The 17640-nt window shown below is 28.3% G+C and overlaps 1 protein-coding gene across 1 annotated transcript in view; it reads right to left on the minus strand.

Annotated features, from left to right (window-relative positions):
* Nucleotides 1-10499: 10499 nt before the first annotated feature.
* The window catches only part of Mtpalpha (monolysocardiolipin acyltransferase Mtpalpha), a 52503-nt gene continuing 45362 nt past the window's right edge, over nucleotides 10500-17640 (minus strand). Inside the window, exons 11-12 of the mRNA XM_075357463.1 lie at nucleotides 15138-15340; nucleotides 10500-11879 (exon numbers count right to left, since the gene is read on the minus strand). Of these exons, the coding sequence (XP_075213578.1) occupies nucleotides 11676-11879; nucleotides 15138-15340 (407 nt within the window). The 3' untranslated portion in view covers nucleotides 10500-11675. The remainder of the gene's footprint in view (nucleotides 11880-15137; nucleotides 15341-17640) is intronic.

Genomic DNA, 17640 nt, shown 5'->3' on the forward strand with positions numbered 1-17640 from the left:
CTTATTCCAAACTTTTTGGATTATATTGTATTCTTGTTTTCTCTTCTTATGATTTCTTCACTTTTCACTCTATCCATTTGATCTCCTGCACGCCTAATTTTCAAATGTCTTTCTTCAACAATTTTTCTTAGTGTCCATGTTTTATATCCTTAGAAAAAATGGAAAAACTATAATATAGTCTAAAGTTACTCTTATGTTAATTCACAAAATGTTATAAAGTATTTGATCAAAGTAATATTAAATAATGACAGAAATTCTCTTTACTTAAAATACAAAAGTATTAAGTTTTGTGTAATGGAAGTAATAGCATGGTTTATATATGAAATTAGAGTCAACCAAACAGTTTTATATACTTACATAATTTAAATTAAACATAGCACAATTCATTACAGAAATTATAAATGTAAATAATGAACTTTGTTAACAATAGATTTATTTATGGACCAAATGATTAGTTAAGATAAAAAAAAAATTAAACAATATATTAACATGCATTACAATTAAAGCATGTTCGACAGTCTTATTGGCCACTAAATTCAACCTGCTACAGGTAACTGCAGTTGAATTATGAATACAGGATCATTCAAATCACTTATTCTTACCACAACCTATAATAATTTTTTGTTACTCATATTTTATATATTAAATAAACTAGAATTAAATACGCAAACCGTACATGGAGTATAAAAATGATCTCTTTGTGAAATAGCTTCAAAATTCACGGAATATTCTTTAAAGTCTTGGTTCTGCTAGAACTAGATTACACACCATAACATTATGTGTTCTTTATATATTAAAGGAATTTGAGCTTACAAAATTAGTAATTAATCAAGAAACAAAAGAAATCTTGAAAAAGAGGATTTTTTATAAAGAAAAAGCTTTAAAAAAAAGGACTATTAGCAGAAGAATTTAGGAAAAATGCTAGTGAGAGTTAAAAAGTATTGGCAAGAAAGGAAGGAGAGGGATGCTAAGTGTTTAACGTGGTCCACATGTTGGTTGAACAAAAAAATAAGTGGTAAGTTTTAGTGAATATTGGTGCTTGAATTTGAAAAGAACTATAATAATCTGGCCAACTCAAGTCAGCAGTAACGGCTGAGCATGCTGGCATGTCTAAAAAGTGGATTCTTAGACAAAAGTTAGGTCTGTGAGCTCCTGAAACAACAGTGAAGGCCATATCAGCCTGCACAACTAACTTTGAATTAGTTCAGAACCATTGTCATGCCATCGTGTAACCTGAGTTGGATGGTTAGTTGGGTTTAATCCTAAGTAGTGAAGCAGATGAGCTCATTTATATGTTGAACATTTTCTTCCTGTGGTAACCTATGGGTCCAGCATGCTCTTTTATATTTGTTATAACTTTCATCAAAGCTTGATGAAAGACTGGTTTTTCACAGAGTAGATACATGGTAAATCCCATTTATTATTTGTAATAATAGTGTAATTTCGTACTTATTTATGAAGTGGTAAATAGTATTTAATAATGTTAACAATAATTACAGTATTCTATAAAACAAAGAATAAAAAAGCCCCACTTTTCTAAAATAAACTATTCACACTGTTATGTATCAGTTTAGTTTTGTATATTCTTTTTTGTAAGGACGTAGCTGCAAAGAAATTTCAATAATATAAACAATAATCATAAATAATATAGTCCACACTGTTCTATTGAATTTGAGCTTTTTAGTGGCATTAACTAATGTGGTCATTAGCCATGTGCCATTAAATAGTAACAGCAAGCATGGAAAATGTATTCAGGATTTTCTTCTTTAGATTACTTCAGTAATTCATAAAACAAGTTATGTAAATATAGCTCTTTTGGACATTGAGATTAGTTATTCTTACTTCACATTCTTCAATTTCCAGGATTCTACTAACAAAAACATTCCAGTGTAAGTCATTAACAGTTTGTTACTTTATGTTTTAGTGCAGTTGTTGCACAGTCTGTTCACACATAATGTATATAGTAAATTAAACATTAATTTTATAAAATTTTTTTTTATTTTTTTTATCATGCTGTCAAACATGTTAACGACATAAAACTTTACAACAGTCTAAAAGAGAGATGTAAATTTATGTTACGAGAAGGGCAAGGTGTGCATCCAATAGGCTACTTGACAACCGATTACATTACAACAAGCAGTAATGATTTCAGACATCCTAATCCTCATTGTGCTAAACCTGCTACTAAGGTAAGTAGAAAATTTTGAATATGATGTTGACTAAAATGAATTTTAATGTATGTGTAATACACTTTTTCTGCAGGATGATAGGAGGAGGGGGTACCTCCTTTAAATTCAAAATGACAGCATCCAACTTGGGCCCACTTTTGAGTAAACTCCATTTAAAGATTTTTGAGTGGTTCACAATAACTTATTTCTACATTCTAGTCACAGCAGCCAAATGGGAAGCATTCCATTCTTATAACTGAGAGGTCTCAATTGGCATCTCAATGTTATTTTTTGTCTTAAGATATACATTAATGAAGATGATTTTTTTTTTTTTTAATAATAAAATTTATAAGAATCAAGAAAAAACTGTATGCATTTCATGTTTGCTGATTATTATTACTTTTTGAATATAACAATTATTAACCTAACAAACAGATTGTATTATAAAACTTTATAAAATTTAAATAGATTTTAATTTTCAGCTTGCCTGTACAATCTAAAATATTTAGGTTTCATTTACTTTCTTTATAATTATATATTTGTTCATTTGTTAATTCTTCATTTACTATTTGTGACCCCCTTTTCCCACATATTCATACAGATACAAGGTTAATAATTATTACATTCAAATAAAACAATAATTAGCAAACATAAAATTCATAGGTTTTTCTAGATTGGTTATAAAAATTATTGTTATAAATACTATATAATAAAATATCATCTCATTCATGCATAAGTATTAAAAAAAGTTAAAAAAACAAGTATACCTCTTGATTATAAGATTAGAATGTTCGCTACTCTACTATGGTGAGATATGACTGTAGATATACAAATAAGCTACTTGAACTAGAAAATCTTTAAATGCAGTTTACTTGGAAACGAGACCAAATTGGAAGTTGCCATTTTGGATATTAATGGGAAGAACCTTTTCCCATCATCCTGCAAAATGGCATCAATAAACTCTGTTGTAAGCTTACAAGCTGCCTGCCCTTGTAAATTCTGTGATGACAGAAGTAAAAATATGGAGTAAGTAAATTTTTTTTAAATTAAAAAGATGATATATTATTAAGTTACAGATTTAATGATACATTAAAATATAAATTAAACCTTATTGTATTAACAGATTGATCTTTCAATACCAACACCTCCTTCAATATACCGCAGATTACGTTACGATATTAAAAAACAAAATGAAAAGTTTATGGATTGGAATGTCCAAAAACAACCACATGCAGATTATTTAAAAATAACACCACCACCTTATGTTAATTTGGATTTATATTATGGTATAGATCGAAATAAAGAAGTAAAAGAAGAAAATCAATGCCCACCTTGTGAATGTAATGATGATGGAAATAAAACAACTGAAGATGATGTTAAAAGTAATGAAGAAAATAATAGTGTAGAGACAAGCAAATAAAAGAAAAATATTGAAAAAGTTTAAATAGTTAACATGTATTTGTAAGCAAAAAGAACTGATTAAAAATCCAATGCTTAATTAAAAGAAACATAGTTAACAGTTGAACACTATTTAATAATCAAACCATACCTGAATGTGAGCATGAGTAACATACATTAATGAATGTAATACTGATTTGTGATGTGTATTAAATTAATATTACAGGAAATGACGAACTGCTTTTAAATTAATTATTGATACAGATAGATAAGATTACATGAATTTATAAATGTTTATTTGAGTAGTGAGGTAATATAAAATATTTGGTTAAGTATTAAAACACATGTGTATTTTAACATTTGATCAAAATGAATACTGTAAACAACTAACAAAAGTAATGAAGATGTAATTATTTTATAATATACATTAAACCTGAAATCTGGATGCTCATTTTTGGCCAGTCATTTTTAAATATCTAATTTTTGAATATTGAATCTGTTTATATTTTTAAAGATAACATTAAAATCTATTGCTCGTAAAATTAAATTTATAAATAAAATAATTAACTGTTGATTTTCTGAACATACCAGTAATCTCAATTTATGGTGTAGTATATTGTTTATGACAAAATTTAATTTTTATTTGTATCAAATGCACGACACTGGCTTGTTAAGAGATATTTACAAATAAAAATTGGTTTGTAACTTACTTTTTGAAACACACTTAACAATTCACAAAATATATAATACCAAGTAAGTGTATTGATTTTTTCATCAAAGTCAACAGAAATTGCAATAGTCCAAAATAAAACTTAAACTTACAGTGTATGTCACTGCTAAAACACATCCATTTTCACACACAATTGCTTCTGTTAACACCATCAGAACTGATAAAAATTATATTTACTAAATTTGTTATTGATGACATATTCATTTTGCTGAGCGTTATCAATATTCTGTAGTATTAATGAGTTTTGGTTTAAAATAGAATTATTGGGCCTTTATGGAAATAGTATAGGAGGTAATAAGTTATGGTTAAAAGAAGATGAATTAATAAAATCTTGGTTATCTACCAGGGCTAGGCTACTGAATCAAAACAAAGTCAACTTCAATTTTAGTTGGTCATTAGGCTGCTCTAGAGTGTGCTTATAAATATAAACTCACATGTATGAAATATAAGGTGCTGGATAGATGGTAAATTACTTGATTTACCAGCCATTAGAGTACATTGTCCAATTTCATAACCTACCACTTTCTTTACTCTTTACCCTTTCTTCAATATCTCTATTTCGTTGTCAATCTCTATTAAGTTCTCCATATGAGGATGTTGAGTTCTTGAGTCAATGCATCCTTGATATCCGGTAGGATACTGCCTGTGCACAGATTCGGGCACTTTGTTTCTAATAATTCATTGGCTGCACAACAAGCCTAATGGATAAAGTCAGATAAAGCCAGACCTAATTTACTCAATGCAAGAAGTGCTATAGGTTTGAAAGGGTCTTTATAAAAAGAAACATCTGTGTATTGAAAATTATTTTTTAAATCTGAGAGACTTAAGAAACTTCTTAAGATTATTATAAAGCTGCATTGAAACAGAAACGAAAGGGGTATTCATTGTTTTCTGTGGACAAATTAGTTAAAGTAATTACATGGACTCCAAAAGAATAGGTAGTAAGCGATAGCACATGCCCAATCATACTAATAAATAAAATTAAAATCTAGATTTATTTATTTTATCTTTTTTAAAAATTAAATATACAATTAAATTAAGCTTACCACTTTTTATTAACTATATTATTTTATTTACTAAACCTAATTTAATTAGTAGGACTAGTAGAAAAATAAATATTATACTGTGTTTGGGTTAGAACAGGTTCAGTTTCATGTGTTTTGGTTAGAAACATTAGAATAAAAATGGAATATGAAGCATGTTTTTAAAGTTAAAGTTAAATCTGTTTTGTATTTGCTGCCTATATTCACAATGTAAAGAGATGGCACTTGCATAGCTCAGTTATTTCAATCAATAGTTAACAACAATAGTTTAGTGATATTGTTGTTAGTTGTTTATTTATATTCATCCTTTTACAATGAGTGTGCTAAAATTTGTGTTCCATGAAGTGTGAGGAGTAATCCAACTTTTGATGAAAAATAACAATTCTGTGGCTGAAATTCAAAGGAAAATTTGGAACGTTTACAAGCTGAATGAGTGAACTAAGGTAAGAAGTGGTGCTATTCATTTTGAGAAAGGCCAACGAATGTTCATGATCAATAAACATTTTCTAATAATAATAATCACAATTATCTTTGAAGTTTGTATTTGATTTATGAGGTTTTGACTACTGTGTGCCAGATCTTGACGCGCACAAACACACACGCATGAACTGCAGTGCATGAATTTTTGTGGTGTTACAAAAATGAAGTTGATGAATTGCTTGATCACATTGTTACTGGAGATGTAACATGGATTTCTTATTCAATGTCGAGATAAAGTTTTGAGCAGTCTATATGATGGCGAACGTTCGATAAAAAAGCTTATGGTTGCTGCTTTTGAGATAGAATATTTTGCTTATCAAATTTAATGATAATGGAACTACTGTGAATGGCGATATGTATTGCAAAACGATGTGAGATGCTATCTTGGGGATCTTGATTTTGCATGATAATGCCCAGCCACATACAGCAAATCATATCAAGATGATTGAAAACATTTTGTTGAATAATCTTCAATTATCCACTCCATAGCTTTGACTTAGCCATTATTTTCTTTACTTCACCTTAAATAGTGGCTTGCATCACAAAGGTTTGACAAAGACGAATTGAAAAATATTCTTACTGCATAATTTAAGTCAAAGGTGGTATGAAGCAGCTATGTAAATAAATGTAGTTTTTACAGGTAAGTAACAAAGTTTGTTCATATTTTTCAATTTTAGCCTACTGAACTGGTTTAGTGGTTAACTTTTTGCAAATCGGTTAACAACAAATTTACAAAGCTGAAGGTTGAATCTTCATAAAAGTTAGTTGCTTTTACATGGATTTGAATACTTGACTACTAGAATAATGGTGTACTCCGATGGTTGGTGTTCAATTAACTACATGTCATATCATCCTTATCGTTCCTAGTTGGAACAGATTGCAATGTACACATCAAGAAAATAAAAAAAAATGTTCAGTTCTGTTTCATTTCAAAATGGACCTTACTTAAAAATACACCTTGTATTTTACATTAACCCTAGAATGGTGAATTGTGATTTTTACTATGTTAAATTCTATTTTTGTAGCAGCTGTACACTGTGCTTCACAGGCAACTCACCCCCACCCCCCAAATTAATGAAGGTGGATTTGTGACATGATTTCGATTTAAAATTTGACAAGAAAATCAATGATGAAACCAGTTTTTTTGTTAATGCCTTTTTGAAATCATGTTCACAAAACAAGGTATAACGTGTTGCATGAACAATTTATTGCATTTTACATTCATAATGCGTACAATACAAACTTTAAACAGTGCTATAATATTGATGATAATAATAACTAATAATTAACAACACAACAATAAATTAAACGGCTATATAAACTGATATATTTTAAATATTACAGTATTTATTTTAACATTTTAAATAAATGTTTTTAGCTGTAAATTATTAATGAAATAAATTTTGAAGCATACCATTCTACAATAAATGTTCAAAATGTTTCCCCTCTACAGCTTGGCAGTGTACTACCTCAAGTAATATCAGTTTATAACTTGTCTGATGATACCCGAGCAGAATTCATCAATGTCTGCAGGTTGTAAACATTTGTAAACATTATGTTTGAGGTACCCCAAAAAAAGTAATCCTGAGGAGACAGGTCTTGGGATATGGCAGACCATGCTACGGCTCCTCTATGATATATCCAGCGATTTGGAAATTGTTCATTTAAAATTTACCATGCCCTTAAATAATAATGAGGTGGTACCCAATCTTGCTGAAATTTTTGTTCATATTTTCCTGAATATTTGGTAAAATTCTATCGCTAACAAATTGCAGTAAGCATCTGTTATAAGACTGTCATCTGAAACAAAAGGCCCTACAATACAATGACCAACGATTCCTGCCCAAACGCTGACCTTCTAAGGATGCTGTATATGAGCTTCCAACATCCATCTGGGATTATTATTGTTTCAATATCGACAATTTTGCTTATTGAATAACAATTTTAATTATTGAATTAGAAAAATTTGTGTCTATGCCTAATATTTGCATTATATATCACGATACACAACTCGGCAGATCATTTTCTGAAAGTTCTTGCACCAGATATAGCTTATACGGGTAAAATTTAATTGTTTGAAGAATTAAACTAAAAAATAATTGATGTCATGTTGGACAACAGCTTTCTGTTTTAATGAATGAGTGTATTCAACAAAGGTCTGCAATACATATTATATCTTTGCATCAGTTGTGACTTTGCATCAGTTGTGACAGTTCTTGGTCTACCAGTGCACGGACAATTCTTTACAGCACCAGTTTCTTCAAATTGCTGTACAGCCTTGATTTACTCATTGGTTCTCTTTGGAAATCTATTATTAAATAAATCACATATCTCTTGTAAAGGCCAAACTTTGACACCATACCTACATCATCAACAGATTCATACTTTAGTAAAGAAGGCATTGTTATTTGTAGATTTAATATTTAATAAAACTAAATAAATAAATAAATTTGAACTGCTGGATCTATGACTTAATTTTTAATACCACTATTAAATTTTACCATTACATTTAATAACAATAATTATACCATTTAAAAGGCAGAAATGAGAAGTTAATAGTTGAAGTGTAATAACGTAATACAAACTGCATTGTTGTAAATTAACAGCTGATTTACTCAACTAAAATTGTAACAATTTTTTAAGAAAGTATTTCCAGCTGATTTGTTACATTTACAGTAAGCAACAAACATCAGGTGATATTAACACTGGAAGTTAATTTTTATTTAGAAAATAATATCAGTTTATATAGCCGTGTAATTTGCTGTTGTGTTGTTAATTATTAGTTACTGTTTATAATTATCAATAATATAGTACTGTTTAATGTTCGTTATTACATGCATTATGAATGTAAAATGCAATAAAATTGTTCATGCAGCGTGTTTTACCTTGTTTTATTGTTAACTTCCGTCATTGCAAATTTGAATGCTTATAACTTGATAATGAAGGCACTAACAAAAAGACGGGGTTCTCCATTGTTTTACTTGAAAATTTTTAATTGAAATCATGTGTCATACCTTCTTATTTAAAAAAAATTAATATTGATTCAAGATGGCAGACAAAAATTAAAAACCCACCTATAATGCAGATATTTTCACCTGTGTAGAGCTCCATTTCTTTCTGCCACCAAATACTTCTTAGTAGATATGCAGTATAAATCTCTTTCCATACTTAATATCACCCTGCATATAAAAAAGAATCCTACTTTGTTTTTGTTCTTAAATTTGTAATGTCTTAAGGATAATGTTGTTTTATTTAGTCTGATAAAAACACTGAGTAATGACTAATACAGATACATAAAAATGATTAAAAAAATCATTGAATTAAAACTATCTAATTAATAAAAATTATTATAATAAAAATTATTATAATAATATTTTCAATAACAGTTAGAACATTTATGTATACCTGTTAAAAATTACTTTCAGTAATTTTTAGGATGAACAACCCTACTTTCAACTAAGAGTTCATTCTATGGATACTGAAATAAAGATTACAAGGATTAAATGTTAATAAAATAGATACATATATATATATATATATATATATATTAAATATCTTTATGTAGTAATTTCTATGATAGAGTTTATGCAATACATTCTAAAAAAACACCCACTTTAAAAAACCGTTATTGATTAAGCTATTAAAAAAAAAAAAAAAAAAAAAAACTATTGGAAATTACTTATATATGAAATGTTAGGGTGAAATACAGAAAAAAAAAAAAATATATACAGTTTTTAATACTAAATAAGGTATGCTATTTTTTGATGAACCATGACGTATAAAGAAAAATTAAATTAAGGAATGGAGGGCACAAAATGTAAAAAAATATTAATTTTTAATTTAAAAACTTACATTGAATGCATAAGTAATTATAATACAGATTAGTAATATCTATGATTTTCATTTTAACCCAGTTCTGGGTTCAGAATCCAGAACTGGATTGGCTCCTGGTTTGGCATTTTTTCACATGCTAAAAAATTTAATGTCTTATCTTAAAAAAAAGGAGTAGAGTAACTGGATATTTGGATGATGTTTTCAATTTCCATTTTATTACTCTATTAAGATGGTCACTTATTAATATTTGACAATAAAAAGTGGGTACACTATACTGACTTTTTTAAAATTTATAAATGTACTCATTTGATTTTTCATTAAGTATGTACTAACAATGTTTTTCATGCACTGATTTATTTATATGACATTATTTTATGCTATAAAAAAATATAACTGTGTAGAAATGAAAAAAAGAGGTTAGAAATAACAGAACTACAACTTTTTTAGATATTTAAAAATAACAATGAATACATATATATTCAAAAAATTTCCAACAGTACAATAACCTGGCGTTATAAAAATATATTTAAGATTGGCACATTTATAAAAAGTCTGTATATAAATGTAGAATTAATTTAACATATATATTTCTTAACTACTTAATACCAATAACATCAGTCATAAACAGTAGTGTACTTTATAAGATACATTTTAACAGGACTAGTGTATATAATGGCTTTAAAAAATAAATTATTATAAAAATTATCATTACTTCCCTGTAATAGATAACTGTAACAGATAATTGATTTTTTTTTGTCATATACAAAAAAGGAACACCAATAGTAGATGTGTAGAAGAAGTCTTATAATGCATCTCATTTACATCAAATAATAAAAAATACTGAGGAAACCACAGAATAAGTTTATAGCAAAATATTACTCCAAGTAAGCCATAATAGTCAATTTTCTCCAATATAACATTATTGTTAATTAAACATTTATTATTAAAAACACAAAATCATCCACTCGAATTTACAAATCATTAACACTATTCACAGAAAAATAATTTAGCAAACCACATTAAGAAAAGAAAAATGTAAATCAAAATATATTTGTAGTTACATATGAAAAAAAAAACATTAATAAATAAAAATATTATTAATAAATCAAATACTTACAACAAAGGGCAATTATTCTGTAACATGAAATGGTATTTCTTATATGTAACTAAATCTCAAAACATTTTTAATTAATTAAAAGTCTAACATAAATATACTAAAGATTAAATAACTTATTTCTATAACAATTAATAATAAAAAAATTGTGCAAAATAATATGTATCTTATTTTACAAAATAAAATTATTTATTAAAAACATAATAATGCAGAGTTAATGTAACAAAATTATGAGTTGCTTACAAAAAGGAAGTTTAGTCTGTTTATATCTCCTATATACAGAGTTATTTTCTCCCATTCAAGAATGAAATAACCCAGCATTTTGTTTAAACAATGCATCAGTAGTTATTTTTAAAATAACTGACTGGCCTGAGAGCTGTGAAATACAATCACAATAATACATTTTGGATTCAAGAAGCGATAGACCACACTAAATTTACCATTAATTTATAATGTTTATGAACTGAATCTGATAAGTGAAGGCATGCTGAGAAAGTAATTAAAGTAAGAAAGGGGTAATATTTAAGACAAGGAATGTAGAAGCCGCCTGTCCTACAAAAAATCTCATTTATATATTACTATAATACCACAATGTATTGAATATTCAATATAGAAAAAGATGTGATTTAGTGCCAAAATACTTTCTCCCAACTCTCACAAGTACAATGAAAGACTTGTATGATTTTATACTAATGCTATTGGTAGTTAAAACTTAATAAAAAGAAAAAATACTGCACTAATATTATTCTTTTTTTAATTTAATTTTCTGGATAACCCATTATTAACTGCAACCACATTATAAAAACTAAAATTTTACAGAATCTCATCAGATATCTGAGAAAAAGAAATTAATTATAACTGGCAGTTTCCTTAAACAAATATATTACAATTTACATTAACTGATGAAGCTATGATGGGTAAAACAACTTGGAGCTATCCTTTGAATGGTCTAGAAGGAGCTGACACGGCTGGAATGAAACTCCATACTGTTGTTGAAATAAAAGCATTTTGTTTACGAGTTTATCGGCTCCAAATGCATCTACCCAACGGAATGGACCTCCAGTGAATGGTGGGAAACCAAGTCCAAAGACAGCACCTACATCACCTTCAAGCTGTGAAAAAAGTATACAACATTAATACAAAAGATGAATAGATCCGTTACATGAAGTAGCACTATACTCTACTCACATCATACTCCATAAAAAAGTACACAAACAAACTCTTAGCAAAATATTTATTCAGATTTACTGCTTCTAAACATTTTAAGAATATCAATAATATTAGGTGAAAACATCAATCTGTTTTGTCAATAAAATTGCTAAACATTATACTGGAAGTTAACTGGAAATCAATTTATTGTAAACAATGAAATAATATTTAAGAAACTAAATATATTTAAAAATAAATAGCAATTTACAACTAGAACTGAAACTAATACAATTTTTGGATATAAAAACAAGTATACAGGATACAGATATGCAATATTATTAAACAAAGAAATCCGTAATCATCTGAGTAGAATCCGTAATCATCTGAGTAGAATAATACTTATACTACAAACATAAATAATAATTTTGAGAACCTAAAAAATATTTATAATAATGATAGATGCAGAGTTAATTTTAAACCTAAAAGAGGGTTTTCAAAATTGTTTTTGAAGAGGTTTTTTAAGGTTTTTCAAAAGAAAAAAATTTTGATGTGGACACCACATCACTTCCTTGTACATCTATTAAATAACATATACATATTTTTTGCTGCACTTCATTTAAACTGATTTCATTTGAAAGTGAGATATGATCCTCCAATTATTTAATAAAAGTGGACAGTTACACAATTGCTAAAATAGTAGTTTTTAACATCAAATATTTATATAATTATTAATTCAACAATCTTACCTGAAATATTAGGTTAGAGTAAAAGTCCCTTGATTACTCTTTAAATAAATTGTTTAACAAATAATCCAATAATAAAAACTGATTATTCTACAAAGTAAGGTCAAAATTAATATTTGTAACCAGTATACAGCAGTTCATTAAAAGAATAGTTTAATTTATTAACTTTTTATTTATACGACACACCAGAAATCTTGCGCATATTATGTGCAAGGGAAAAAAATTTCAACAATCACTTTAAATTGAATATAAATCAAAAATGTATTTTATTTTTTTGTCAAATAATTATATAAAATGATTTTTAAAATCCAAATTTACAATTTTTATAACTTTTGCTAAGAAAATCCAAAAATCGAGGGATATTTTTTTCAAGGTCCGATCGGTTGCGAAATAAAAACCCACGCAAAATCAGATGAACCTTTGCGCATATGTGTTGCGCAGGGTCTCTAGTATGGCCTTCAATCACGCCGTGTCACTTCATTTTGTTCTGAACACGCAGCTAGCATGTAAACATGTCTACAACAATGGCATCTCCTGCCAAGTGTGAAGGTAATTCGATTTCTTCAGGCTGAGGGGTGTAATGCGGCTAAAATTCATCGACGAATAAGTAATGTCTGAAGAAACAAAAGAACAATCCAAACAGTGGATGCATTTACATTCTCCCAGTAAACCAAAGAAGTTCAAACAAACCTTCTCCAACAGAAAGCATACGGCTACTGTGTTCTGGAACCGGAATGGAGTTCTCTTGGTGGAATTCATGAAACGTGGCACGACCACCCACTGCATCCTCTGCAACGTCTATGAAGGACAATTCAGAAAAAGTGGAGAGGTATTTTGTCATCAGGCATTGTCTTTCTCCACGACAATGCTCGGCCGCACACTGCAGCTGTAACAAAGAAGCTTCTGCAGCGTCGGGAAGTGTTTGATCACCTACCATACAACCCAGACTTGGCTCCATCTGATTTTCACTTCTTTGCTCACACAAAACGCCGGCTAGGAGGACAACATTTTGGCACAGACATCGAGCTGCAGACCGGCGTAGAAACACAGCTGAAAACATAGGCAGCTCCGTTCTATGACGAGGGTATTGGAAAGTTGGTATCACGCTACGACAAATGTCTAAATCGGAGTGGCGACTATGTAGAGAAATAGCATAACTATGTAAGTAAGTACTTGTTATAACTAAAAAATTTCTTATTTTCACTGTGGTTTTAATTTCGTGACCGATCGGACCTTGAAAAAAAAATAATCCTCGTATGAACTCGGTTCTAAATTATAATTTTCAATTAATATTAAATAATCAGATTTTTATGTTTCACCAAATATAGATTACATATATACATATATAACGCCTATTAAATTACATTCACTCATTTTTAAAAGTATATAAAATTTTATTTCATCAATAATTATTTTTCATTTTTTATTATCATTGAATTATTATTTATTGTAAATTTTTTTTACAATCATAGGTTAATAACTATTAAATCAAATTAATTATTAAAAAAAAAAGTTAAAAAAAACACAGGAGATAAAGTCTGATTCAAACCGAAGTGCCTTCCCATTAAGATACAAATACTTCATTAATTAAAATTTTAATTTTGAATTAAAATTTAAAAAAGGTTTAAAAGTTTAAAAAAGGTTTCTTTGCATATAAATTTAATTTTCGAATTGAAACAACATACTGCATTATTGTGTATTCACTAATATAATTTTCACAATTTAATGTGCATTCAGTTTTGTTCATTACTTGTTTATGTTTATTACAGTTAAAAATTAATAAAATTTAATATTATTAAACAAGAGTTCATATTAGGAATAAACATTTTCATTACAAATTTCCTTCAGTATTATTGGATTATCCACGAATTTTGTGCCAGCCATTACTGTAGATAATCGAGAGTTTACTGCATTTGCCTTTGAGATTTATAAAATTAATATTTAATCATCATACATACATATATATGCACAAGCCCCCTACAGTGTATACACTGTGAATAGGCACAGATGTGATAAATTAAACAATAATTCATAATATAAATCCATATTGAAATGGTTATGAAATATATTAATTGGTTGAACTGTGTTTTGGCTTGACCATAGTCAGCATTTTCTTAATTTCCACAAAAAAATACTACATAAAAAACAAGTACGTATAAAAGGAATTTTCAATTAGCTAATTCAATAAGATTGGGGTTAAAATGAAAACTATAATTTTCAAACAAATTTTTGATAAATCTCTAAACTAACTTTTTAATGATTAGATTTTTACTATTATAAAATCATATTGTTCAATAAAATTTTCTACAAAATTTATGAATTTAAGACATAACTTAATAATTACAATGTAAGCATGTTTTCTGTTTACTCCACTCCTCGTGGTTTCTTTATTAGACAAATAAGTTCCAATTTTCAAAATAATAAAAATTAAGAATCTGTTTCATTATAAAAATTTTTACATTAAGACAAAATACTTACAGGATTATCTAATATTCCTTCTTCAAGGCACAGAAGTGCTTCATTTACAAAACGTGAGACCATACGAAGTTGCATATCTTCTTCACTCTGTACTGTTGTGGGTTTTGTACCGTATTTTCTGAGGATTGTAATAGCACCTTCATTGACTGGCCTGTCCTTTGTTCCTGGCTTATAAATAAAGTAACCTTTACCTGATTTACGACCTGCAACAGTTAAAATAAAATGTTAGTAATCCGAACATGAAGATGGATTAAACTGAAGTAATGAGCTATAAAAAAAATGCGTTTTACATTTATTTCCAGTAAAGATTTTCCTTTCTTTATAATAATATTTATAATGAAGATAAAGCAGATTTTATACCCACTGACATACCTGGATTTATTAGACTGCACAATATGACCAGAGGTTGTGTTTTACAAACAGATTTGCACTTATTATGCTGACAGATCACTGGAGATATAATTTAAAGATTTATGATAATTAAAAATGAGAAAAATTATATAACAGTTAGCAAATAGATCTTGATGTTAAATCTGAAGTAATTTCTGAGTATTACTAACAAAATAAACAGCATACATACATATACGAAGTCTGTAAAAGTAATGAGACTGGTTCAGAAAGGGTTTTATTTACAGTCAAATTATACATGGACTCTATCACCTTCAAAATAGTTCCCTTTGGAAGCCATGCAATGCTTCAAATGGTTTTCCCACTCTTCATAGCTGTGCTGGAGCTCAGAAACCAGAATATCTTTCAGATGGTCAGTTACATTTTTTTATGTTTTTTAAGGTGGGAACAAGAAAGTCACAGGGACTCAAGTCAGGTGAATAAGGTGGTTGAGGAAATACAGAAATGTTTTTCTTTGCCACAAACTCATTAATTGAGAGTGCAGTGTATCAAGGTGCATTGTCATGATGTAGCATCCAGTTGTCGTGATAGCTGGCCCCAGTCGCACATGAGACAACTCTTTTCCGCAGTCTTTCAAGAATTTCTCAGTAAACATATTGATTTACAGTCTGTCCTGTAGACAAAACTCCTTATGGAAAATGCCATTACTGTCAAAGAAATAAATTAGCGTGGTTTTGATTTGCTATTTTTGCTTTTTTGGGACGTGGTGAGTTTGAGGCGTGCTACATCTTGCGCTGGCATTTTATTTCTGGGTTGTGCGCAAATATCCAAGATTTATCACGTTATAACATTTTTTAGAATATCAGAATTAGTTTCAATTCGCCCTAGAAGATTGTGGCACACTTCCACCCTGTTGTTTTTCTGCTAACAGTGAGGTTTTTTGGCATAGATTTTACACAAACCTTTTTCATGTCCAATTCGTTTGTCAAAATTTGACAAACTGTGGTATGATTAAAATTCTGCGATCATTCTGACAGTTAATCACCGGTCGTACCATATCTGTGATTCGCTCAACATTGTCATCACTTTTTGACATTAACGGTCTTTCAGAGCATGAATTATCTACAACTGGTATTCCTGGCCATCTGAAAATGCTTTAAACCACCTAATAAAAACTCGGGCTAGTGACAGAGTGTCATCTCCATACACCCTTTTCAATTTTGAAAAAGTTTCAGTAGCATTCTCACAGAGTTTTAACACAAAACTTTATTGCATAACATTGCTCATAATTAATATCACTTGTTTTTATAACACACAACAAAAACTTGTTTCATGAAAAGTTTGTTTATGGTCTCAAGTGACAATAATAGACTAAAAATATGAATAGCTGATATAAATCAGCTGTTTACATAAAACCATATGTTTGCCAGTAACTTCACAGTATTGCCAAACACGGGTAAAAATTTGGTTGCGATTGATGGAGTAGTTTTTCTGTTTATCCTGAACAAATAAAAACCTCTTCATCTTTATATAATAGTATAGATATGTGTGTGTAATCTATTTATTTTTTTTTATAATACTCAGAAATTAATCCATATTTAACATCAAGATCTATTTGGATATATATATATATATATATATATATATATATATATATAAAACTGCATATTATTTGATACTTAATTGGAAGAAATTAACTTTTATATATTTGAAAGCAAAGACATAAACTTCTTTCTAATATAAATTCATTGTTTATCGTTTACTGTAATACTGCACCATATTACTCAGCATACTGAGCATATTTATCTCAGCAATGACTACAGAGTATAAGTATATTGATAAAACTTCAGCTAACAAAACTAAAAATATATTAAACAAAATATGCACAAATAATTTTTTTGCATGAATAAATAAATCAATTCGTCATAAATACACACACAAAGACAGCATTAATGTATTATAACAATATATTTAATTTTTATATGCAGAAGAAAGTATGTAATTGTGATTACCTATTATAACATATATTTTTATTTAAAACACTGCGTAAATTAAAAAAATAGACATGAAAAAAGTAATCAAAATAAACCCTTTTCTTTTCATTTTTTCTTATGCAATATTTTATATATATTTGTTATGTTCTTACTCAACATAT

This window comes from Lycorma delicatula, chromosome 2 (assembly GCF_047948215.1).
Source record: "Lycorma delicatula isolate Av1 chromosome 2, ASM4794821v1, whole genome shotgun sequence".
In the NCBI taxonomy this organism is placed as follows: domain Eukaryota; kingdom Metazoa; phylum Arthropoda; class Insecta; order Hemiptera; family Fulgoridae; genus Lycorma; species Lycorma delicatula.